This window comes from Mus pahari, chromosome 15, assembly GCF_900095145.1.
Source record: "Mus pahari chromosome 15, PAHARI_EIJ_v1.1, whole genome shotgun sequence".
NCBI lineage: Eukaryota > Metazoa > Chordata > Mammalia > Rodentia > Muridae > Mus > Mus pahari.
The window spans coordinates 34,172,932-34,197,400 of record NC_034604.1 but is presented as its reverse complement, the minus strand read 5'-3'; the positions used below and the strand labels follow the sequence as shown (position 1 = coordinate 34,197,400).

Here is a 24,469-nt window from a genome sequence, read left to right as displayed (position 1 = left end):
GTAAACATAATACAGAAACAGGACAGGGATTCAAAAAAAAAAAAAAAAAAAAAAAAGGTCACTTGGTAATTTAGTGCAGGCTTTGCTGGTGAGAAATTAAATGAATAAGGACATTTTCAATATCTCCTAGAACTAAACACCACACATTAGCCATACTACTCCCATATATCACAACAGGAAAGATGTGTGCCTATGTCCACCACGCACAGTCAAGGTCACCTGTCATCTTATTCATAATAACCACAACTGCATCAACAAAAAATGTCTAACGAAAGAGGACACACAAATTGTTGTGTATCTAAATGCCAGGACAGCAGGCAACAACTGCAAACAGCAACCCGTACTGCACGGAACGGTTAGGTATGAACCTCACAGACGGTGAGGCAAAGTCTACAGTCTGAGTTTCATAGTGTTCAACGCTTAAAAACCTAACACAAGACAGAAGAGTTATTTTACCCCCAAGAAGGGGTACAGCATGAGGATGGTGATGAGGATGAGGAAAACTTCAAGGCTATAAATGTTCATCTTGATCAGGGCCTTTGGAAGTATGTATATGTAAGTATGTGAGTATATGCATACTCAGACTTGACTCATGCACAGTCGTAAACATAGAGTTGAGATGTGTGGTTTTTACCGTGGAACCTCCATTAAGAACTTGTTCTAACTGTACAAGAACTACAACCTCTTGACAACACTTCGGCTTCCCTACTATTCTGGATGTGAGACCTGCATGTTCGGGAAGGCAGATAGAGAGGTCCAGCCGCTTTCCCTGGGGTTGGCAGAGTTACACGTTTGGCGATATTGCAAACTCAAAGAAGTGCACCGTACATTTCCAAGTGGAAGGCAAAAAAGTAAATACTCCAGAACTTAGTCATTCCCAATGGGCAAATGAAGGATGATAGCAAATTCGGGAGAGCATCGCAGCAATGCCTGGAGGAGGGCAGGAGAATCATTTAAAGAGGAAAGAAACCACGTGCTGGCACTGTGGTCCGCCTAACGACCACACCCTCAGGCCGGAAAATCACACCCCTACCGCAAACACCGGCCCTGACATCATGGCTCTTTCCTTTTCCCTCCCCTGTAACAGCTTCAAAGTGGACTGCTACTCCATTCTAAAACTGATGCCTGATAACTGGTAGGGGCAGAGAAAAGAAGTCTCCAGCAAATACTAGAACCTCTTTGGAGAAGTTCCCTCCAGCCACCGGATGAGAGAGGGTGCAAATGATTTAAAGATCCTTTCTGGAGCCCACCCCTAAAATTCTCCTCAGAAGCCAGCATTGCTTCCCCATGAACACATTGTTAGGGCTGGAGCTGGGGCAGCCTGGGAAGCGCGAACAAGGACCTGCGAGTTTCTCAACGCTGTACACTCTCGTCATAAGAATGATGCAGACATGTGCGTGTGTACATGTGCGCCTGCGAGGGTGTGAAATCCTTAAACATGGTAAGGATAAGAAAGGGAAGACAGTTCTCACTTATCTCAAGGCAAGCTGCTACCCATTGCCATGTCTCTCCCAGGGCTGGCTTCCAAAAGGAGCCCCTAGAGAAGCAGCATACATAGCTTTTGCGGTTGTTCTGGTTAGGTTTTGTCGGTGAGGAGGAGAGCATGAAGAAGAAAGGGCTTATTTATTTCTCTTATGGGTTGCACTGCATCATCAGGAGAGCTCAGGGGAGGAACTCGGGGCAGAAGCATGGTGACAGGAACGGAAGCACAGACTGTGAAGGGAAGCTGCTTCGTGGCTTGTTCCTCCTGGCTTGTTCAGCCTGCTTTTTTGTACACCATCCACAACCAGGGGTAGCACTGCACACAGTGAGCTGGACCCTCCCACATCACTCACTCATCTGGAAAATGCCCTATGGACTTGCCTATAGACCAATGTGATGGAGGCAATTTCTCGGCTGAGGTTACCCTCCCCAGATAACACTAGCCAATGTCAAGCTGACAAAAAAAAAAAAAAAAAAAAAAAAAAAAAAAAAAAAAAAATCCCAGGTGACACAAAAGAAAATCCCGACGATAAAAACTAATCAGTGGGTCCAGCTAAAGAAAAAGAGGGGGTGGATTAACTACAGATGTTACCCAAACCTTTAACAAAAAAAAAAAAAAAAAAAAAGTTAAGAAAAAAAAGATCAAAAACTATCCAAGAGAGGATTATATCCAGAAGGCTAGGACCACCAGTGTCCATCAAAGCCCTCTGTCCATCAGCCAAGAACACAAAAAGCACACCCATGGCTGATTCTGGGGTTCCTCGAGAGCTTTCTAGTTCTAATCTCATTCATGAATCAGAGTCAACAACAGTGATCTCAGTGGTTTGGCAATTTACCCACTTCCTATTGGACAAGGAAATGCTAGGACTGACTCCACCCCCCCTGAAACAAACACAACCAGAACCTCACAGTACTGTTCTCTCCAAATCAACCTCCAAAGGGCTTACTCATTTGTAATAGTAAATCTCCAGGTGGCAAGAGTACTCTCCTAACTCCCATCCACACCACTTAGGGTCAAACCGACAGGAAAGGAAGGACTATAGGACCCACAGAACTTACTGTAGCCTGTGTGTGAAATGTGTCCCACTGTGCTCTTGGAAGTTGGGAAGGGAGGCCTTGGGGAGTGGGCTTTCTATTCCTGGGTGAAAGGGGCTCGTCAGATGCCAGAAAGAGGGAGCCCTGCCTTGCAAACTGTCTTTTGATACTCCCTACACAGTGAAAAGTCTGCACAGATATGACTAGCCCCACATCTGTCTATAGAAAGCAGGTAAGTAGTCAAGCAAAGGGAGCCAGGCAAGAAGCTCTTTACTCCCCCAAGGAAAACAGAGTTAGGTTCCTTTCTTTAAAACCTGTAGCCTTGCATCCTTTCGGCATTTTTACTTGTGAATAGAGACATACGAATTAAGAAAGAGCAGAGCAAGTACAACTTGCAGAGGTGGCTGCCACCTGTCAAGGTACCCAGGTGGCTCACAGGTGAGAGAAACTAGAAGTCACAGGTTGGTGATTCCCACATGGAGCTAGGATTTATTTCTTATTATCTGCCAAACACTGCGCTAAGGATTTAATCAACTATCACTTCTTTCTCACAATAATATATGAATTAAATGTGAATAATTGGGCTGCCTTTATCTTATTCAGTTGCTTATTTACTCTGTGTGTGTGTGTGTGTGTGTGTGTGTGTGTGTGTGTGTGTGTATGTAGCTTATTTGTGTTGCTGGTGAATGAACTTGGGGCTCAGACTTGCTAGGCAAGTCTTCTGCCACTGAGCCACATCTCTGGCCCTTTGGGACTCTTTCTAAAAGTGAAAGATGCCACAATGCTATGAAGGGCTAACTCTGACATTGTATCCAGGTGAGCCAGAAACTAAAACAAGGCCTACACTTAAGCCACAACGCTGCAGTGACCTTATCTGTAACAAGCAAATGTGCCCTAGAGTTCAAGAAGACTATCAACTTGGACAGAGGAAGGAAGGGAGTAACCTCCTTCCACACACTCCCCAAGAGGTTTTCTGAAGCAACTTCTAAACAATTATCTAGAAAGAATCTGATTCTACTGAATGAATGGATCATCATCAACGAAAGCCTACAGCACTCACCTCCTGAGAGGAAAGGCTGGAGAATGAGGAGGACCCTGGCAATAGGAAGAGTCCAGAGAACAAACACTGCCAACCCCATCAGACAGTTCCACGCAGTTATTTTAAAAGATTTTAAAGTCCTGGAACACCGGATAAATTTCTAGCATACTAAACTTCGTGTCCCATGAATGTAGTAACTGCTACTGACTTCTAAGTGAGTACTGTATGCCAGGCACAAGCTACCACAATGCACCAGGAGAAAGCATTACTAACTAATGGGATGGGTGCAACACAAGGTCAATGTGAATCCTTGCTACTGCTACTGACAGCAAGCTAAGCAAACCTCTCCCTAGGTTCATCTGCCACCCTCTGCACCATTTGGGCTCTTCAGTCTTATGGTGGACAGAACAGGTGCGATTCACAGCTTCATTGCTTTCTTTCTTGGGATTTCTGTAATAGCAAACTTTTGGTGTTACATCCTATATTGAGAAACTACCAGATAAATGTGTGCACTCCCAACAAATTTCACTGCACTGATTAGAGACTAGAAGTCAGGTTGCCTAGGTCCCATCCACTCCACTAACCACCGAAGCCCATGCTATTAACACAGGCATAAACAGCCAACGCCCCCACTTAATTAGAAGGCAAAACAAAACCCCCAAAACTTGAGTAAGTTCTGACTTTGTGAACTCGAGAGTCCAAGAAAATCTCAGACGGCTCACTATCTATCCCTAAGAGCCAGGAAGCAATTCAGAAAGAATGATGCCCATCCCCCACTGGCCACCCCACCCCTGGCCATGAAGTCAGAGCAGCATAACACCCTCTGAGGAAGGAAAAGCCATTTCCTGCCTGAAAGGTCAATGGCATAGAGACCAGCACTCCAACCCAATGGGCAGGAAGGCGCTCAAGTAGCATTTCAAACAGGCAGCTAGAAGGGGAGGGGCGGGAAGCCCCAAACCAGGAAAAACAATCCATCCGCTCTGTGGCTCCGTGAGATAAAGGCTGCAACTGTTCGGGGAAGCCTGGTTCTCAGCACAGGCTGGACAGAAGGACAAGTCTGCTGTCCTCACGTGCATCATCCCGAAGCAAAGGATCTAGCACCTTGGTTCACCCAGCTAAACTGCAATATTCAGAGGTCTGACGAACTGGGCAGGCCAGCTAGCTGCCACCAGAATGTAGGTATGAACGATCCCGATCCGAGAAAAGGGTTAGAGGAAGGAGCTTCAAGAGAAAAACTGAGTCACTGAAAATACTCTCTGCCTTAAGTAGTAATACTCATATAAACTGCCGCTTCAACAGAAACCACACACGCAGCTGTCTTCGAATTACCAGTATATAAATGACAAGTACCATTCAACTGGACCCAAGAGCTACCAAGGCACATACAAAACTGCCATCTAGAGGCTGAACATTCAAACTGTCCGTTACGTAAGAGGATCGATTTCTCTTTGGAAAACAATCTCAAGAGTCACATAGTTTCACAAAGACACACAAAACAACCTCCTCGCACTCTCATACCAAACCAGACCATAAACTGCCTTCCTTTAAAATTAGAACGGTTTCCTGGGGGAGATCATAAACTGAATGTGGACATAAAACTTTCGCTTTTGTGGCAATCAAGTTATGAAGCACAGCACTGCGTCCAGAATCTCCCCCTGGTGGGCCTTCTTCACGTGGGCCCTTCCTGTGCCTGAATTCACTCTCATACCGCAGATGAATCGACAGGGTGATGGGAAAAGAAGCAAGCTTGCAGCAAATAGGTGTGGGAAGAACTTTTGGCAAAGGTAAGGTTTAACATAAGAAAACCTAAGTCCCACAGTTTGGATCATACAAAAACAACATGTGCACTCACGGGACACCATCAGAGAGGCATACTGCTATATCCCATCTTCCAAACAGTCCTGGCAGTCACCATCAGCCCCATCTTAGTACTACCATTCCTATGGCTAGTGAGAGGCAGGTCCTACATTCAAACCTAGGGCTCCCTCTATCTTTTATTTAGCCTGCCATATGCAACCTTCTATGAAAACACAACTTGGAAAGATGCTTGCTGGCTGACTGGAGGGTACTGATGGTTTTTGTTTGCTTGTTTGTTTAATTCAGATCTTCTATAAATGTCTAGCTTCTGCTATTCTGGCTTCAACTATCCTACCGTATCTGTACGCAAAAGCAAATTATGTGTGTAGTTAACTAATGTTCTCTAGATTCATCACCAAACTCTCAAAGAAAAAAAATAAATAATGCAATTTCAAAACTGTCTTCACCATAAAAAGTTTAAATTGGGCAATCATATACACATAGTACTATATTCAAGGCTACAAGAAATTATGTTTTTTTTTTCTGCCTCTAAAATCAAATCATCTGAGATAAACAGAATTAAACAGAAGTACCCAAGACATCCTAAACTGAACAGCTAGCCAACCAATATAAAGAAACTATGCTACCCGGCTACTGCAGGGTACCTGTGGGGAAGGCGGGGTCAGAAGTGGCAGAGTGTGTGTCAGGGAGTGCTGAGAAAGGTTCAGGAAAGCTAGCTCACTTCTGCTGGTGCAGCATTTGCAGGAGAACTTCAGAATTACCCAAAGAATCAGGTGAGGCTTTTACAGAAGAAAAAGCAATGGATTGATAAAGCTTCCTACGTGTGACATCTGTCAGAAAAGTCTAGGCTGGGCCTGGGGTGCAGGCCTGCAGTCTCATGTACTTGGGAGGCTGAGGCAGAAGTTCAAGGGTATAGGTGTAGGTATGCCACTTGTGGTCCCCAGTTCCCTGTCCATGTCGTTCCCTACCACGGCCATCTAGTGATCTGTCTTCGCCACACTTCTGCATTTGGCAGTGCTGGAGAGAAGCTTTTAACAGAGTTTCTGTCAGAGTCAGCTAGTCTTAAAAAACAAAATAAAATAAAATAAAATAAAGCATTCTAATTGTTTCCTTTCCCCAAATATAAACATTACCCCCCACCCCACTACTCTGACTCAGTGAATCAAAAGAACCCTTTAGTTTCTATTTCTATTCTTTCCCATATGGTCTAGTGGCCGCTCCTGGAGAACATTAGGGAGAAAATCTTATGTGTCACTTACATCTGTGAGACATTTTTTTAAAACAAACTAATCCAAAGGATGCTGGCAAGTGACTCACCCCATGATTCTTCAGCGTAAGTAAACATTTTCCCTACATTTGCTCACTAATTTCCATAAGATAGTTCATGATGGAGCTAATTATTCAAGTGACTGAGCACAGACACTGCTTAGTATTCATGATCCACATATGGCTACCAAGAAAGGCTGCTTTTTCATGACACCCATTTTTAACCCAAGAAGTTTACACACTGAAGTGTCACACGAAAGAGCTAACCCACTTCTAGGGGGAAAAAAGTTAAATCCAGTAAATTAGCCCATGTAAAATATAAACTTTCAAAAGCCAGGTCTGTGGCATGATGATACAAAAAAAAAAAAAAAAAATGATGAAAAAAAAAAAAAAAAAAAAAAAAAACCACAAGTAGGTAATTTTGCTTTTTTGAGCTACTAAACTGAAGCTACTAATGAAGAAAGGTGGGGCAGGAGAGGAGAAGGAGGGATGGGAAAAGGAGGGGGAAGGGTTGGATGGAAGAAAGCAGCAGAAAAGATAAGGCAGCTGATGCAAATGGTCTATTTCATGAAGTGGGGTTCAGGTGGTGGCCACCATTGAAAAGGCCTTGGTGGGATGGCCTTCCATCTCACTGACAGGTCCTCCCTGATCAATACTCTGCCACCTCCCTGCACCTCAATAATGAGGCACCACACAGTAGGAAGGCAGGGTGTTGGGAAAGTTGATTCCTCCTGAAGTCCCCTGAATCTACTTCATGCCTTCCTCCCTCCCCATCTGGTGGATTGTTAGCAGCCTGGCATTCATTTACTTGAATCCCATTCTCGTCCTGTTTTCTGTCTTCAGGTTCATGGGGCATTTCTCTACAGTTGTGCCTGCTTCTGGATCTGTGACTTCCTGCTACCCAGGATGCCAGCTATGGTGAATCGGGTCCTGTCTTCATTTCTTCCCTGTTATTGTGACAAAATGCCCTGAACAGAACCAACTTAGGGGCGACAGGATTTGTTTTAGCTTATAGCTTCAGGTTATACCCCATAGTTGTGGGGAAGTCATGGCTCTAGCTGCTCAGGACAAACTCACTACATTGTGTCCAGGGTGTAGAAGCCAGGAGCACTTTGCACATGCATGCTTAGCTCAGCTCACTATATCTGTTCTTTATACAGTCAAGGATCCAAATCCTCTTTTAGGCTGTGTCTTCCCACATCAATTAACATCACAAGACAGCGTCCCACAGACATGTTCATAAACCAACCTAATCTAGACCACCCTCAATGATGCTTTCTTCCAGATGATTCTAGAATGTGTCAAGCTGACAGTTACAACTAACCATTAATACCACATATTACAGAGTCAGGATATTTCACACCATATTTTTGAGGTCTAAATAATATAAATCACACTTGCATCTTGATAACTTGCCACATTAACAGCTACTATATAACTTACTATATAGTAGTTTATCTAATCTTCCTATAACACACTCTGGGAACATTTCAGCCCTCCTGTTGGTTCCTCTTTTGCATTCATTTCCTAAGTGCTAACTTGCCCTTTGACCCCTGCCTCCTGCAAGACAGAGCACTCTGGGGGAGGCATAGTCTAGGAAACTAGACTCTAGCACCGGCAGCCCCTCCCTGCTGACGGGCACTGGTGAAAAGCATGGGGTGGGAACCCTCAGAGAAAGGATGACAGTAAAGCCCACCAGGCAGGTGCCACTTAGCACACAGAAAACCTTTTACTTCTTATCCAATGTCAGGTCCCAGGCTGTCCAAATATCCAGGAAGGAGCTCAGCCTGGACTATAGGAGGATTTCTGGTGGTTAGGTAAGAGCCAGCATTCCTCAGGAACTCGTAAGACCAGTTCCCATGTGCCAAGAGGCTTCATTCCACCTTACCTCTAGCAGAAAGGACAAATCAAAGGACACAACCTATGGCTGTGTATCAAAGCCCATCCAGTGGGCTTAGTATCACAGGTACCTGTTATACATTTTAAAGCTCCTACCCCAGTCTCTTCCTGCTATTCCTGCTACTCACCCTCCTTAGAAACCACTATTCTGTGTCTGTCTGTCTGTCTGTCTGTCTCCCCCAACCCCCACTGCTCTCGCTATGCACTATTCTCCGTGTCTTCCTATCTTACTAGCCACACTATTTTCTCCACTTCCCTAGCCCTGGCCATATCCAACCTGCTGGCTACGCTCAGTCTATTTTTTCTCTCTGCTCTGGACTCTTCTAGAAGGCTCTGGCCATACTCTCTATAGACATACAATAAAAATCTTCCTTAATAACGAAGGGGTCATGTTGACAGTTGCTTTACTGCCCCACCTGTGTGTTTGTGAGCAGTCTATAACACACCAGAGTCAAACAAAAGGGGCGAAAAGCAATGCTGAGCTGTGGCCTAATCCATGAGGTCCCCTGGGAACACTGAAAGAAAAGGCTGAGTCACCCTCCTACCAATCCACCTGCTCCTCAGTGGAGACTCAACAGTTCTGGATCCTCCCAACACTATCTGTAACAAGCCACTGAGGAGTGTGACAGGTTCTGGGAAGGAAAGGACCACCCCGGTCTATTCCTTGTGCTGAGTACGAAACACTTACCCTTGGCTCAGAATGTTAGCCTGCAAAGCCTCTCCCCTCCCTTTTCTGTTTTGGAAACACGGTCTTACTAACAACCCAGTCTGGTCCTGAGGTCCTGGGCTCAAGAGATCCTCCTGGCTTCATCGTCTGAAGAGGTGGTATTACAGGTGGGCACCCCCAGGCCTGGCTTGCAAAGGGTTTTTATGAGCATGATGAACGAGGAGTCCTGGATGTGTTATCAAGAGTTGACATTTGAGAGAAGCTTTAACTGTCCCTAAAGTAACTCCCAGGCAGTCTTCTGAAGACATGGAAAACACAGGAGCTCCAGAAAGCAGCCTAGACCTTTGTTACTTGGTTGGTTTGGTTCTGGTTTTGGTTCTGGTTTTGGTTTTTGGTTTGGGTTTTTGTTTTTTGGTTTTTGTTTTTTGTCTTTAATTAGGAAAGAGACTTCCTGGCATTGTGTGGGCCTTGCCTGCTGATTTGGAACAGGCAGCTCAGATAAGCTCCACATACGGATTCTGCTGAAAGAACCCACTGCCATAGAAAGTGTCGCAAAGAACTGCAATCCTGTTGAACAAGCCTAGCGCCATGTGTGCATTTGAGTGAGAGAACCATAGATGTGAAAGAAGACACACAAGCTCTCTGTCTGTCTGTCTTTCTATATGTCTATTGGCTGATTAAGCAAGTGACTTGGTGTATTTTCTGAGTGTAAACGAAAATTAATTATAAGCCTTAAAAAGTTATTTGAGTAAAACTACTTCTATTCCCAATTCTTATTTGTTATATTAATTTTTTAAAGGGAAAAGCAACCAAACACCTGATACCATCACATTGAACAGACTATTTTCTTTAAATATCTATCCCACCTCCCGGAGACATAGCACACATTCCTGAGCATGGAAGACTAGCATTAAAGTAAAAACAAACAAACCTGGTGATTCAGACATGAACTAAACAACGGGAGGCTGAACTGACCTTCCGCAATGACCTAGCATCCAGTTCCAACCAGACACAGAAGAGTGGGATGGGGGACAGGGGTACAAACAGTGTACCTTAAGGGAAAGGAAAGAAATCCAAATATAGTAATAATCTGTTCCTGAAAAGATTGCCTAAGCCTCTTACCTGTCTACTGCTTCCACATCAAAGCAGAATCTCTTCTCGATGGAGTCTGTCTTTCGCCGTGTGCAGGATTTGAGGGTAACGGACTCATCTTCTCCCTGGTGGGAACACACAGACTATCAAGGTGAAGCCAGCAGGCAGGCCTGCGGGACTCTGGGACAAGCATGGCAGATCGACAGAATTACACTTCCACTTCTCCAATCTGTGGGTTCACAACCTATGGAGAGGCAATGCTGACCATTGAGTGTCTCAAGCAAACATCTCTACAGCTAAGACCTGAAGCCCTAGTACATAGTCACACAGGTAGAAGATGGTTGCTGCTACATTACATAGTGCGCATCTGGTACTACTATTTCAGTCAGGCTTCATTTGCAGAGGTGACTTACTGTGATCCTTGGCTAGTCATCATTTCTTTAAGAAACAGGTCAAAGATTCCCTAAGAAGGTGGTGCCAAGTACCTCTCCATCCCACTGGTACCAACCATAACAAAAGCAGCCTGCTACGGAAGACTAGGAATAAAGCAACATCTTCCCATCATGTCTGATGGGAAGTTCACAAGACAGCAAGCACCCTAAGGACAAAGGCTTGTGGTCTTTGCTTACTACTCTTGTATCTTCTGAGTCCTCCTAGGTCCTGGATAGAAGAGTTGTTCAACCTATATCAGCCTTGTTGATGAATAAGATGTGATAAACTGCATATGTTTAATGTGTACAACTTGTTACTGTGACATCTGTAGATAGCCATCAAGCTATCGATGAACCTGAGATAAACTCTTTCAACACTCCCACCCCTGCCTGCCAAACACACCCTTTGGCGACCCACCCACCTTCTAGATCACCTCCAAGAAACCACTGGGTCTGCTTTCTGCTCTTATGGGTTTGTGTGCATTCTATAACCTTATGCAAATGCAGACACAGAATAAGTATCTGGATCTTTCATTAAGCGTGAGCATTCTGTGGCTCGCCCATGCTGTGCATATCAAGAGTTGGGTTTTTTACTACTAGGAAGTGTGTCACTATGTGAGTGGAATATGACAATCTCACAGAACTAACTGAGTGTCCAGAAAAACAACAGGAGCTCTCTGCACACTGTTTTAGACTAAGGTCCTACATTGGACCTGAAAAGAAAAATAGACTAAAATTTAACCTGGAGTCATCCAAGCAAACATTCTCCATCATGAAACTAAGCTGTTTATCTCCCAGGAAACCAGAAACGAGAGAGAACAGTCCAGTTGCTCAAACAGGCTTACTTCAATTAGCAAGGAAAACTGAAGTTTTCACTGCCTCGATTATTCCACAGATATACACACACATGCAGGTCTGGTCTCAAGAGGATGGAGCAAATCTGCTCAGAAAATCAAGCCCAAGGCTGGGGGTAGAAAGGAGCATAGCACTTTGAAAGGAAAACAATCTAAATGAAAGGTGGTGCGCCCAAACCGCTAGCACTTCACCTCCAGACCCCTAGACAGCTGTGCTCCCATCTCCTCCACTGGACAACTTAGGTCACAGTGGCATCCGAAAAAGATCTGGCTTCAGAAGCAGGAGTTTCTAACTCCAGACTGGGAGGTTAGTCTACTTACTCTGGAACTCAGCGGGTATACATTGAGAAGTAAACTGATCCCTCTGACCCCCAATGTCTCCCTTTGTGAAAAGAGGGAAAGCTCAAATAGCAGCACAACACAAAACAATCAAGAATGCAGACCACTAAGAAATGGAGCATAAATATAACCAGTTAGGATTAGGGGGACGACTTGTTTCAGCAGCAAGTTCCTAAGATGACCTTCTCGGGCCCTGCCCCACACTGACAACCCACTGGGGTTCTCTATGGGATCTCACAGAAGTCCTTAGATACCCAAACACTGACCACTATATATAGCCCCACCCTTCACTGAGATAGGAACTTCGAGATGCAACTGAGTTCATTAAACTCTTGAAAACACGTAAGATGTTGTCCTGAAGTCAAGCCTGTGGAAGAGCCAGTCGGCTGGTTTCTGGAAGGGGTGACAGGTAGGAAAGGACCATGACCATGACCAAACAAAGCGGGCTTGCTTCTATGAAAACCAGGGGACACCTAGTGACTTAGGTATAATTTGTAATACTTTCTTCTAGCTCTGTTTGCTAACATGTGTGTTTTCCTGAGATAATTTGTAAGCCAACACCACCTCTGCCAAAATAATAGTAATTAATAATAATAATAATAGAAAAATAAAGGGAGCTGGGCAGTGGTGGCACAAGCCTTTAATCCCAGTACTTGGGAGACAGAGGTAGACGAATTTCTGAGTTCAAGGTCAGACTGGTCTACAAAGTGAGTTCCAGGACAGTCAGGTCTATACAGAGAAACCCTGTCTTGAAAAAAAACAAAAGAAAAAGAAAAAGAAAAAGAAAAAGGAGGAGGAGGAGGAGAAGGAGGAGAAGGAGGAGAAGGAGGAGAAGGAGGAGGAGGAGGAGGAGGAGGAGGAGAAGAAGAAGAAGAAGAAGAAGAAGAAGAAGAAGAAGAAGAAGAAGAAGAAGAAGAAGAAGAAGAAGAAGAAGAAGAAGAAGAAGAAGAAGNGAAGAAGAAGAAGAAGAAGAAGAAGAAGAAGAAGAAGAAGAAGAAGAAGAAGAAGAAGAAGAAGAAGAAGAAGAAGAAGAAGAAGAAGAAGAAGAGGAAGAAGAAGAGGAAGAAGAAGAGGAAGAAGAAGAAGAAGAAGAAGAAGAAAGGGGCTGTCTCACTGCCTGGATACAAGGAATGAACAGAGATGTTGATAAAACTCTTTGTAGTCACTGAAGTAAAAGAGAACCAGGAAGAACAGCTGGGAGCTGAAGAGAGCAAAAGGGGCACAGCACACAGCACAGCATATCACAGCACAGCACAGCACAGCACAGCACAGCACAGCACAGCACAGCACAGCACACACAGCATAGCACAGCACAGCACAGCACAGCACAGCACAGCACACACAGCACACACAGCACACACAGCACACACAGCACAGCACAGCACAGCACAGCACAGCACAGCACAGCACAGCACAGCACTGTCCAGCACTAGCCCAGGCATGTCTAGTCTCCCAAGTCTGTGCTCCTTCCACTTCTGCACTTGAATGCCCTCCAAACAATAACTCAACCTGGAACACAAAAATGTCCATAGAAGGCCAGGCATGGAAGGCTAGCAAAGTGCTAACTTACCAATATATTACACACAACTGAAACCAAAAACAACTTAAGCCAAAGATAGAACCAGAGAAATTATTCAAAATGTATTCCAGATATTCAAAAAGATTAAACGCATACAGGCTGAGAATAGAGGCAGAACCACTGGGGTTGGAGACCAGCCTGACTACACATGAGTTCGAAGCCAGCCTAGGCTACGAAGTGAGACTGTCTTACAAAAATGGGTGGGCAGAAGAAGAAAAACATAAATATTCTTATTAAAACAGTTAAGTATATTCACAAGGAAATAATAGCAAAAATTAGGGAGGGGCAAAATTCAAAGTTAGTAACTAAAGACATTTTTCCAGTTCTGAATTAAAGTAAAAAACATAAATCCAAGGTGAACAAAAATCTCCCAAGCAATCAGCTTAATAAAAAAAACAAAAACAAAAAAAACTCCATCCTAGGGCATGACGAAATACAGAGTATGAAGGAGAGACTGGGGAGACACAGCTCATCTCTATACTGAGAACCCAGCAGAGACAACTGTCCAAGGTAGGCAAGAGGCAGTGGAGTTCTAAAAAGGGAAGCACCCTGGAGACTGCAGGGAGCCACCACCAGCAGAGCCAGGGAGCCTGCTCTAACCTGGCAGTCTCTTGTAAAACACAGTCACAGAGCATCTTCCATCCCACAATGTCCAAGACCACAGAAAGAAGAGGGGCAGGTGGAAGAATAGATAGAAGGTTGGAGGAGGAAGGAGCCATGTCTGCCAGCCTTAAGCTCTCAGGTCCAGAGTTTCCATCCTCACCGCTATTAGACTGAACTAAGTTTTAGTCTCCTACCCATCAGATGTTCCCCGAGTTCCTGACCCACAAAGGCTATGCAGAATCATTAAGAGAGCTGCTATGATTTTTAAAAGCTGCAAAGTGTAGGGGTAATTTGATACACAGAAATAACTGATTTATCTAAACTGTCCACTGGCAACTCCAGGGATCCAGCAGAAGAGGCATAAATCAGTCCCACAGAAGGTCATCAACCACAACTTTCTAGTAAGTCATTGATGTGCAATACATTTAATAATGTGCACATGGAAAATAAAAGACTCTTAATTACAGCTACGTAAGTAAACTAACTATGATTATTCTAACCGTTTTCAGGGCAATAGGCCTCCTGGAATTACTTAGTACAACATTCAAGAGTCTTATAGTGAAATGCTGGACTCTTAGCCATGTACCACGACTGTTATCTGTTCGCTGAGCAAACCGAGCAAGACATTTTCACGGTGCACTCACCCCCTTTCCTCCTGACTTTTGGTCGAATGGAACCATGGTGATTTGTTTGGAATCCCGTTGGTACGTACAGTAGTGCTTCACCCAGGAAGTTCCAAAGTGACCTGCAAGGGAACATTGCCTATTAGCCGTCTACACACATCTACACACATTATTAATGGCCATATCACAGAGATGGGCCACAATGCTCAGCCATAACGCTTTCGTCCACTCTGATGCATTTCGGGGGGGGGGGGTTAATGATACACAGCTACACTGAAACAGAAAAATATGATGCCAAGGCTGAAAGTGAAGCCAAAACAATGCTTTCCTCACACAGATAGACGGGACCCCAAACTCTCAATAACGCTATATCCAGTGGGTCTTCAAATACAGGGGAAGTATGGGTTCCCTGGGAAAATGGAGTCACATTCCCACCATTAGTCTCCATTTGAAGTTTCCATTCTCTTCCCTGACTGAGGTGACTGAGGAAAGAGTACGGAAATGCTCTTCCAAGTGTCAATCACCATTTCGTCATACCTCCCACACAGCTGCCCAGTGCCTAACCTCAGGGGTTCTGACCTACATCCAAACCCCTAATTTTTACTTCAGCAGAACTCAAAAAGATCTGAAAAGCAGACATGGTAACCTCAGAGACACCAGAGATGCAGACTGGAAGTGACTAAACAACAGCTAATGCAATCTGTCTCAAACTTCTCCCTCAGGAAAAAGGACGACATCACAGCACCGAGGCCCACCAAAGTCTCTGACTATGCCCAGTGCCTGGCCAGTTCCTTCATTTTCAAGAACCGAGTGCTATGAGGAGATGAAGACATCTTTGGCCTACCAGGACTTCAATCAATACTGGTTTTAGATGTTCACAGAGATCACACAATAGAAATGATCAAAACTCTGTTTGTTGAATATCAACAATTGAAAATATTAAAATCATGTTCAACAAACATCATGGAAATATCATTGATAATTTTCCTCACTGTGCTTGAAATTAGCACTTTCTTAGTGTTTAACTTCGATGAGTTTTTGCTATTTTGAAATTTTTAAAATATACTTACTGATAAAATAATTTCTCTCCTAGAAACACTGATAATCTTCTTTTAAGTAAACTGATTGTTAGACAATAGACACAGATATATAATATGTTTTAAATAGTCTCTCTATGTCAGGTGATATCATATAAGGGCTTTTGAATATATTTCTTAATGATTCATTTTTAATATTTTTATGTTCTTTTAATATGCTTAACTCCCAAAGAATACTGTGTATGTTTTAAAACAATTTAGGACTCAACACTAGATATAGGATCCTCAGTTGTGGATAGTACTAAATATTCATTAATGATATTTTGGGGGATATGAAAGGATATGAATATGAAAGTTGAACAAATTTTTATGTATTATTTCTCAAAATAGTCTAATTATTAATATGTTTGATGTATAAAGCAAATTTAAATAATAAAAAATTAAGAAAAAAGGGGCAACTCTCCTAGAGTTTTTAAGAAAATAAAAAAAAATGATCAAAATTAACATCATGTAAATAGAGCAAGTAGTCACTTAATAGTTACTAATAGTTTCATAAGACTGCCAAATTACAAGTATTGGATACCATTTAATAACCTGGAAAAGCAACATAGGGGGCTGAAGAGACAGAGGAGTTAATAAAGTGCTTATCTTGCAAGCATGCAGACCTGAGTCAGATCCCAGAAACATACATTAAAAATTAATTAATTAAAAATTCATTAAAATAAAAAAACCCAGGTTTAGTGGAGCACAGTTGGAAAGGTAGAGACAGGCAGATCCCTGGGGCTTGTTAGCCAGTCTGCTGAGCCTACTCAATAAACTTCAGGCCAACAAGAAAACCTGCAAGTCCAAAAAACTACAAGGTGAATGCTGTTATGGATAGCCCTGGTGTTGTTTGTATTTTGATGCTAATTCCACTTCCCAAAGAAGGGCTGCCTGGGACTAGGGTAAATCCCAGGACTCAGGTGATTTCATGTGAACCTTCACTAAGAATAAAGATTTCAAGGAGCCAATCACTGGACAAGTAGGTAGGACTTCCCGACTGGAGAAAGGGAAGGAGGAGAGAAGAGAGATGGCTGGTGGACAGGAGAGGATGGAGGCCCCTGGTTCAGGTGGCAGATCCACCAGGCTCCACTATTGTAATTTAAAATAGCTTACAATATTAGGATGTTAGCTGCTGTGCCCAACGATTGTGTTGCCTTTTGAGTCTAAACTAAGATTGTGTGGTGTTTTCCTTCATAAAGTGACTCAACTGAGTTCCAGAGAAAAGGTATAGTGGTGGGGTACCCCAGCCAGCCACAAGAGTTTGGAAGTGAGAGGCTAACGTGGCAACAGCCCGCCATGGGAACTTAGCAAGCTGGGTAGAGAAATTTTAAAACTTTGAGACAGAGGGTCTGCTGGGCTGAGAACAGGCCAGCCAGCCAGTCTGCCTTGTTGGCAGTAGTGTGGGTGCATTTTTAGTATTTCACCCTACAGAATGTCACCTAAGGAACAACACCTGAGGTTAATATCTGGTCACCACATGTGTAGGCACACATAAATACTCATGAGATCATACATGCATATATACATACCCTGCCCCCCACACATGTACACACACACAGCAATACATTAGCATTTACATTGGGTCATTAAAGGCAAATTTTAAAAATACCAAACACTCTTAGACTTGGGAGAAGTTCCAGTAAATATAAAATGGGAAGATTCCAGAAGTGCTTTGTCTTAGACAGTGTGGATGTCAAGGTAAGGTAAAGTAACAGATTACAGCCTGTGACTGAAATGTGAATCTTACAATTTTATTGGCAGTGGAAAGATGGGGATGGGCAGATGGACTGACATATGTGCAGATGAACAGATAAGAAGGATTTGGGAGGGGGAGAAATAATAAATGTGGCAACATGGGCTAAAATAGGAAAGCCCCATCACAACATAGATCAGTCCAGGCAAGGATCAATAGACCACAACTCTGTGGAGGGACATGTGGCAAGGAGAACCATTTTTACATTACTGTAAGGTGACTCCCATAGAATGCTAGTTAGTTACAAAGGGAAAACAGTGGCCACACAGTGGAAAGACAACACAGTGTCTAGACTGGATGGTGGGGAAAGCGACCATCAGGGAGTGATGCACGCTGTGATGGAGCATTAGAGCAGAAGAGCTCAGGAAAGCCTGAGTGTTTGGGAGAGTGCTGCACATTCCACACTCATACACAGAAAGGAGGAGAGATGATCGCAGCAGCAAAGTGCCAAGAAGTTATATCTGGGTGGATCCATGCTTTCTTTAAACCATTCTTGCAAGTTTTCTGTAAGCTGGAAATTATCAAAAATAGTAAGTTCCAGAACTATATACTGTATCCTAATAAAACACCTGAAGTAATGTGTAGGAAACCAAAAGACAGTTCTAACAAAAAGCAACACATTAGTGTCAAAGGGTGTGTGGACTGTAGGAACAGAGTCGTGCAAAAGTGATTCCACACGCATGCGTGAAGAACAGTAACAGCCTTTGTATTCCAGGGGCACAGTGAAGTGTATCCTTGACATCCTGGGAGTTTGCCTTTCTAAGTTACTTCTGAAAATGGGCAGTGGGAATGTAGTGAGGGAGTCCACCACAGGGCAAGGAGGGAATGAAATACACAAATGAAGTGGCTTCTGCTTCTTGTAAACTTCCTCAAGCTCACTGCTGAAAGAATAAGGAACATAAAACCCTTACAGTAGCCAGTACTTCCACCCCTACTTCAGTCTCCATGGTCAGAAGGGAACAATGTTGAGCCTAAGCAATGATCACTAAAACAAAGTGTTTCTAGCCTACTCTGCCTGGAGCTTTCAGGAGTGAATCCACTGCCTAAGAGGACCACAGAGAAAAACACAAAACCAGCACAAATCAGAAGTCATACATTCTGCTAAGATCATGTTGGGGAAAAGCTATGCATGGTGGCATACAGGTAGACATGTGACTATACAACTCAGAAGGAGAACTCTGGATGATCGTGAGTTCAAGATCAGCCCAGACTACTTAGCGAGATCCTGTTAAGGAGAGGTGTTGGCTACCATGAAAGAAAAAACAAAAGTAACTTTCAATATGTCTTACTCCTGGCACCTGGAGGTGCCACCCTGGGTAGAACCCCTCTAAGCCTTCCCGAAGGCCTAAGGTATGAATTGTGAGTCCTTATTAAAACCTGCATTCGAGTAGCAGCCCCAGCACTTCTTCCCTTCACTATATTACAAGAAGATGGGTCTTCTTCCTGCCTCCCACTTCTGTTTTGACTTTGCATAAACCAAAGTATTGGAGTGAGAGGAATTAAGAAGAAAAGAGCCCAAACCATGATTACTCTCGATTGAAAGCGGAATCACTCAAGAAGGTGTGGTATGTAAGACAGAGCTCTCCACTGCCCGTGCAGTCAGGTGGGGAGGGGGGGGGGTGTACAAGCACACTGAAGCACAGTGGTTCAAAAGGAGAGTGATATTAGGAAGAAACCCTAGCACAGAGGCAACAGAGCTTATCACTTGGAGGTGTGCAAGATTGTGGACACAGATCTGCAGGCACCTCCAGAAGCAACGCCTGCCCGAGGCTGCGAATGCAGCCCACCGTGCCAGTCGGCACACTTACGCTTCTCCTGCACATACAGGTACCCCTCCATGGTGTACGGGCTGATGGTCTTGTGCTCCAGGGGGTTTTCCTTCATCTTCCTCATCAGCGATTCCACTTCAGACCTGGTGCCTTCAAAGCGGTTTCTTGTCTGCCATGGAAGGAATTTTACTCAAATGATCAAATGAAGAAAAACTGAAATCTCTTAGCAATTCAGAAGATCAGCCTTAGATTGAAAATAAGGGGTACTGAAGGGTCCAGGAAGTGGGCAAATATTCACTTGCAAAAGTATACCTTTTTGCTTACAGTTCCATACCCGAATGACTCAAACTCTACCAATCACCAAGATCACTGAGGAAATCTAAAAAGAATGCAAACACCCAGCCTATCTCCCGAAGAGCAAGCGGGGATGCTTGGGCCAGGAGAGGGCATTTAAACAAGCGTTCCAGAACAGGTGGCCCACTCCTTACACAGCTTTAGGATTATGGTCCTCACTGTTCCAGTTCCAGGCAATGTAGCTGGTGGATGGTTCACAGATCTACCCTCATGAAAGGGGTGCTGTTGGCCTTCTAGGTCTTTCCCTCGGTAAGAGTCGTCTGAAACCTCTGGCTTCTCCCTAGGCCCACTCAGCACCCCAGAGGCACAGCCTAAAGCCTGCAGGTGCAGCTGCATCGTGGCCCGATGGCCCACCACACTCCATGCTCAGCCACTCAAGGCACTGAGTTCCTTACTGCCTGTGAGTCCCTGTTTCAAAGCCTTCCCTCAGAAGACCCGTAGCACTGGAGTGCGGCTTACCTAGCACATATTGGGACTTGTGTTCATCCCCGGAATAAAAGGGGTGGGATTAGGCTTCATGAAACAATTTCTGACATACTTCAACTTCCTGTTCTCCAAGTCAACAAAGAACCACATAAGCTCCAGACTTCTAAAGGCCAGGAAGTAGAAGCCATGCAGAAATACCTGGATCTAATTCCTACACTGGAGCACCTTGAGACCTGTGGTCAATCGCAAAGTTTAAGAAGAGAGCTTGCCTCGTGACTGAGGGCCCAAACACCCTAAACAACTCTGCACCCAAAGGTCCCATGTTCGAGCCAGAGAGGCAACTGCGTTTGTGGGCACTGACTTAGACACCCTGTCAGTCTTGCTAAGAACGAGACAAGAACACATTATTTGAGCTCGAGGTCAAACCTACTCCTGGACACTCACGTAAGGCCTAGGGTGGCCAGGCAGCCGCTTTGCACAGAAAGCAGCTAGGCAGGGCTGGGCTGAACTGGGATTTCCACCCCCAAAGGAAATCCTGACAGTTCTATGAAAAAAAAAAACACATAACCAGCAGCAACGCTTCCGGGAACAGAACTGCTGCTTAAACCTGGGCTAGCTTGCATTCTGGAAACGTCAGATCCCCACTGACCTCTGAACCCAGCCGGGACCTCACCGCACACACCTCGTGCCAAGGCAGCAGCGGAAGCTCTGAGGCCAACACACCCTCTCCTGTTTCCCTCCTCTGCCCCTGCCCCCACTCACATTTTGTATGCTGATGGTCAACTGTGTCTTAAAGTCACCAAAATCCTTGGCCAGCTCATAACCATGGTGATAGAAAGTGAAGAGTCCTTGCAGGAAGGCCAGCAGCTGCAGAGAGGGGGAAAAAGGCAGAGGTCAGAGAGGCCGGACGGGAGAAGGATCTGGGTTCCCAAGGCTGTCTGAGAAGTCCAGAACAGGCCACGTTAACCACACACACACTGGGCAGCTCTGTGGGGAGGATACTGTCCTCCCTGGCTGCGTCCCTGAGTGCTCACACCACCTTAAGCGCTAACAGGACCCACCTCAATAGCGAGGAGGCACCTCAGAGACTAGTAACTTCCTCCCTGACTCAGTGAGCATCAGTGGGGATTGGAACTCTGTTCTCCTTGGCACCAATGCTTACCACTGCCTAAGAACATCACCTCTTAGGAACTAAAGGCTGGAGCTGTACCTCGGCGGCTGCCTTCTAGAACACGAATAACATCAGGTCGCCACACGCCGTCAGAACGTGATAAGGAAGCTGGTGTGCTCTGAGCCTGTAACCTAATGAGTAAAGTCAAATCACAGGAGATCGCCCAGGACAGGCTGCAGCCCAGGGGCACTTCTGTGTACTTTCTTCAACTTCCCCACAGTAAGCGGTAAGAACCCCTCATTGACGTGACTATACAGCTCCCCGGCTTATGCCGTCCCGGGTGCCTTGACTCGCATTGAAACCCCCTAAGGCTAATAACGGGTGAGCCTGCTCATGATCTTGTCTCCCTCATGCTGAGTGGTGAAAAACGCCTACTCGCCACAGTTTCTCACACAACTTTTCATATCCTCAACCACCTTCCAAGGTACAGCAACCAGAAGTGTATATCTCTTCACAAAGCTAACACAGGACCTCCCCAGACTGCCTGCTTTCGATCACAGCTTCCCAAGTCCTCCCCAGACTGCCTGCTTTCGATCACAGCTGTTTAGGCTGCTAGGACACACCTGGGTGTATAGACCTCCAGACCCCACCACACCCGTTAGTCTGTCTGTTGTCCTCTGTGCTGTTCTAGGAACACAGCTGTACGAATTTTTCCCCCACTCCGTTTTTCTGAGAGGCAGTTCTCTGGAGGCCTGGGAAGGGACTGCATTCACCCTGTGCTCTGTGCACCTGCTCCTGGCAGGAGCGATTCGCACTGGAGAGGGCGTGTTAGCTTCAAGATCAACTGCATGCCCAGCCCAGCCAATCAAAGAACTTTATGCCAGTGTGGTCACAATGGCAGGACTGAGTACACTCCAGGAATTGTCGCTTGCACCCCTGCCTTTGGCTGCCAGACTACTGGGACAGATTTGCCCAGGATCTCACGCCAGGAGGAGGAAAGTGTGTCTCTGAAACCTGGGGCTGCACAGAGGACAAACCTGACAACCCATCCAATCACCTCGCAGGACAGACTGGAGCTGAGGCAGTTATGGGCAGGATTGCACCTTGACCGGAAATAACTTAGTTATGCATACCTCTTACCTTCTATTTAAACCTAAACCTTGTCTCAGGGCCTCAGAGATGGACATGGGGAAGCAGGTTCACTGGAACTCTTTATTTGTTCCTTTCCCCAACATGGCCACACTAAATAAATCTCTTTTTTCTGCTTTTCACACTGACCTCTGCTTTAACTGGCATACTAAGGATGGGTGAGCAAACCTACACGTTATGGACAATAAGTCCTAGGCTCTGTCCCTAACAACTCCAGAAGTCATATTAAAATGGTAGTGTGACTTCCCACTGTTTTGTCCCTTTGTAGTCTCATGGGAGGTCAAGGACGAGGCACTGTTAGGTTCTCTGTCTGTAAAATATCTAGTGATAACTTAAGTTATGTCGATAACTAAGCACTAATGCCCTAGAGTACCAAAGGCCAGTACTGAACTCTTTCCTTCAAAGATGACGAGAGCCTCAAGACTTCCTCTTCTCCGTGACAGTTTCCTGAGAAAAAGGCACATATCCCTTTCCTTCCAGACAACTCCAGAAATAGAGAAGATGGGCTCCGCTGATGCCTGGCTATCCACAGTGAAGGCTGTGCCTCCCTCTCCTTCCTCCCTGCAAGTACAGCTGAAAGGCTGGGCCCCACACTGCTCCCAAGCCCTAAGAACCTGCTTTCTGTTTACATTCTTCATTGTTTGATGTGTATAGATGTTTTTGCCCGCATGAATGTCTACTCATCATGTACACACAGTGCCCAGAGAGGCTAGAAGAGGTCATCAGATCTCCTGAAACCAGAATTAGAGATGGCTGTGAGCCACTGCGTGGATGCTGGAAGCAGAGCCTGGGTCCTCTAGAAGAGCAGCCAGTGCTCCCAGCACAGAGCCATCTCTCCAGCCCTTATGCTCTGCAAGACTGATGCCCAAGATAAGCCACAGAACCTACAGTCACTGCTATGAGCTGAGCCTTCCCTTCACTGAAAGTAAACAGGACCAGTCTTACTGAATGGCTACACTTTCTAAAATAGCAGAACCCAGGCACTACCACGTCCTGTTGAAGCAGAAGAGGGGTGGATTGCTAAGATTTATATTGACTTTCACTTCTGCTGGTCTTATTTTTACTTATATATAATAACTTATATAAAATATAAAATAATGAATACAATATAAAAGTAATCTTCCTTGTGTGCCTAAATGCTCAGTGACAGACACCTGTGTACTCAGCAATCGCATTCAATGGATTCTTTAGTGTCTTTCCTGCCAGTAATCAGTCATATGCCATTTCACAGTGAGGAACCAAGCCATCCCAGCTCACAAAGTGGCTTTCAATGTGTTAGAAATGCATCTGTCCTCCTCTATCCCAGGCTAACACTGAAGCGTTGGGCCTGTAATCTGCATTTTAGTGAGCCCCCAGGGCAGGGTGCTGTGCAATGCTATTGGGAATACATTGTAAGAAAGGACAACATGGACTATGTCTATGATTTTACTTTTCTACCATTATATGATCCCATTCTTATACATCCGTGAGGGTATGTTCTGGTTTTATCCCTCTTGTCAAAGGAAGAAATATAAACACACTTAGATGTAACCCTGTGCAAGGTCTCACCTAGTTAAGTGGCAGAGCTGGAATTGCTTCTGCAATTTTTTTTTAACAAAACTACAAGGAAGGATGGCGATGAAGAGGAGGAGGGAGCAGAAGAGGAAGAAGAGAAGTTCAGCCAAATGAGTCAGGCCAAGCCTGTGCAGCTAAGTGACAAACATGTAAGAAGCCAATACCTACTGTGTGTGAGGGATTGTGGCTGTCACTCAACCCAAACTAATAGGTATGATACCTTACTGGCTCAATATGCCTACTGAAAAGATCAAGCTCAAAAGTCAGATGGGCTGGCTGGAATAATATTCACCAAAAATAAGCATATTTTGCTTAAGAATACTATTTCTTACTTTTAGAAAGGTCTTTTTGCAGTTAATTTTTTAAAAACTCTTCATATATGAATGCATTTTGACAAAGTCCAGGCTTCACCCCTCCCAAACTCTCCCCTGTCCCTTTCCCTGTCTTTCTCCCAACCCCTCATGTCTGTCTGTCTCTGTCTCTCTCACACACACACAGTCTCAGTCTCTCTCTCTCTCTCTCTCTCTCTCTCTCTCTCTCTCTCTCT

The 24,469-nt window shown here is 44.8% G+C and overlaps 1 protein-coding gene across 4 annotated transcripts in view; it reads right to left on the bottom strand.

The window, feature by feature from the left end:
* Positions 1 to 24,469, bottom strand: part of Arhgap26 (Rho GTPase activating protein 26) — a 384,946-nt gene that overhangs the window by 240,179 nt on the left and 120,298 nt on the right. For all 4 annotated transcript variants that reach the window (XM_029546942.1, XM_021214449.2, XM_029546941.1 and 1 more), the window contains exons 7-10: positions 20,871 to 20,975; positions 19,368 to 19,497; positions 14,749 to 14,849; positions 10,329 to 10,423 (exon numbers count right to left, since the gene is read on the bottom strand). In XM_029546942.1, the coding sequence (XP_029402802.1) occupies positions 10,329 to 10,423; positions 14,749 to 14,849; positions 19,368 to 19,497; positions 20,871 to 20,975 (431 nt within the window). The remainder of the gene's footprint in view (positions 1 to 10,328; positions 10,424 to 14,748; positions 14,850 to 19,367; positions 19,498 to 20,870; positions 20,976 to 24,469) is intronic.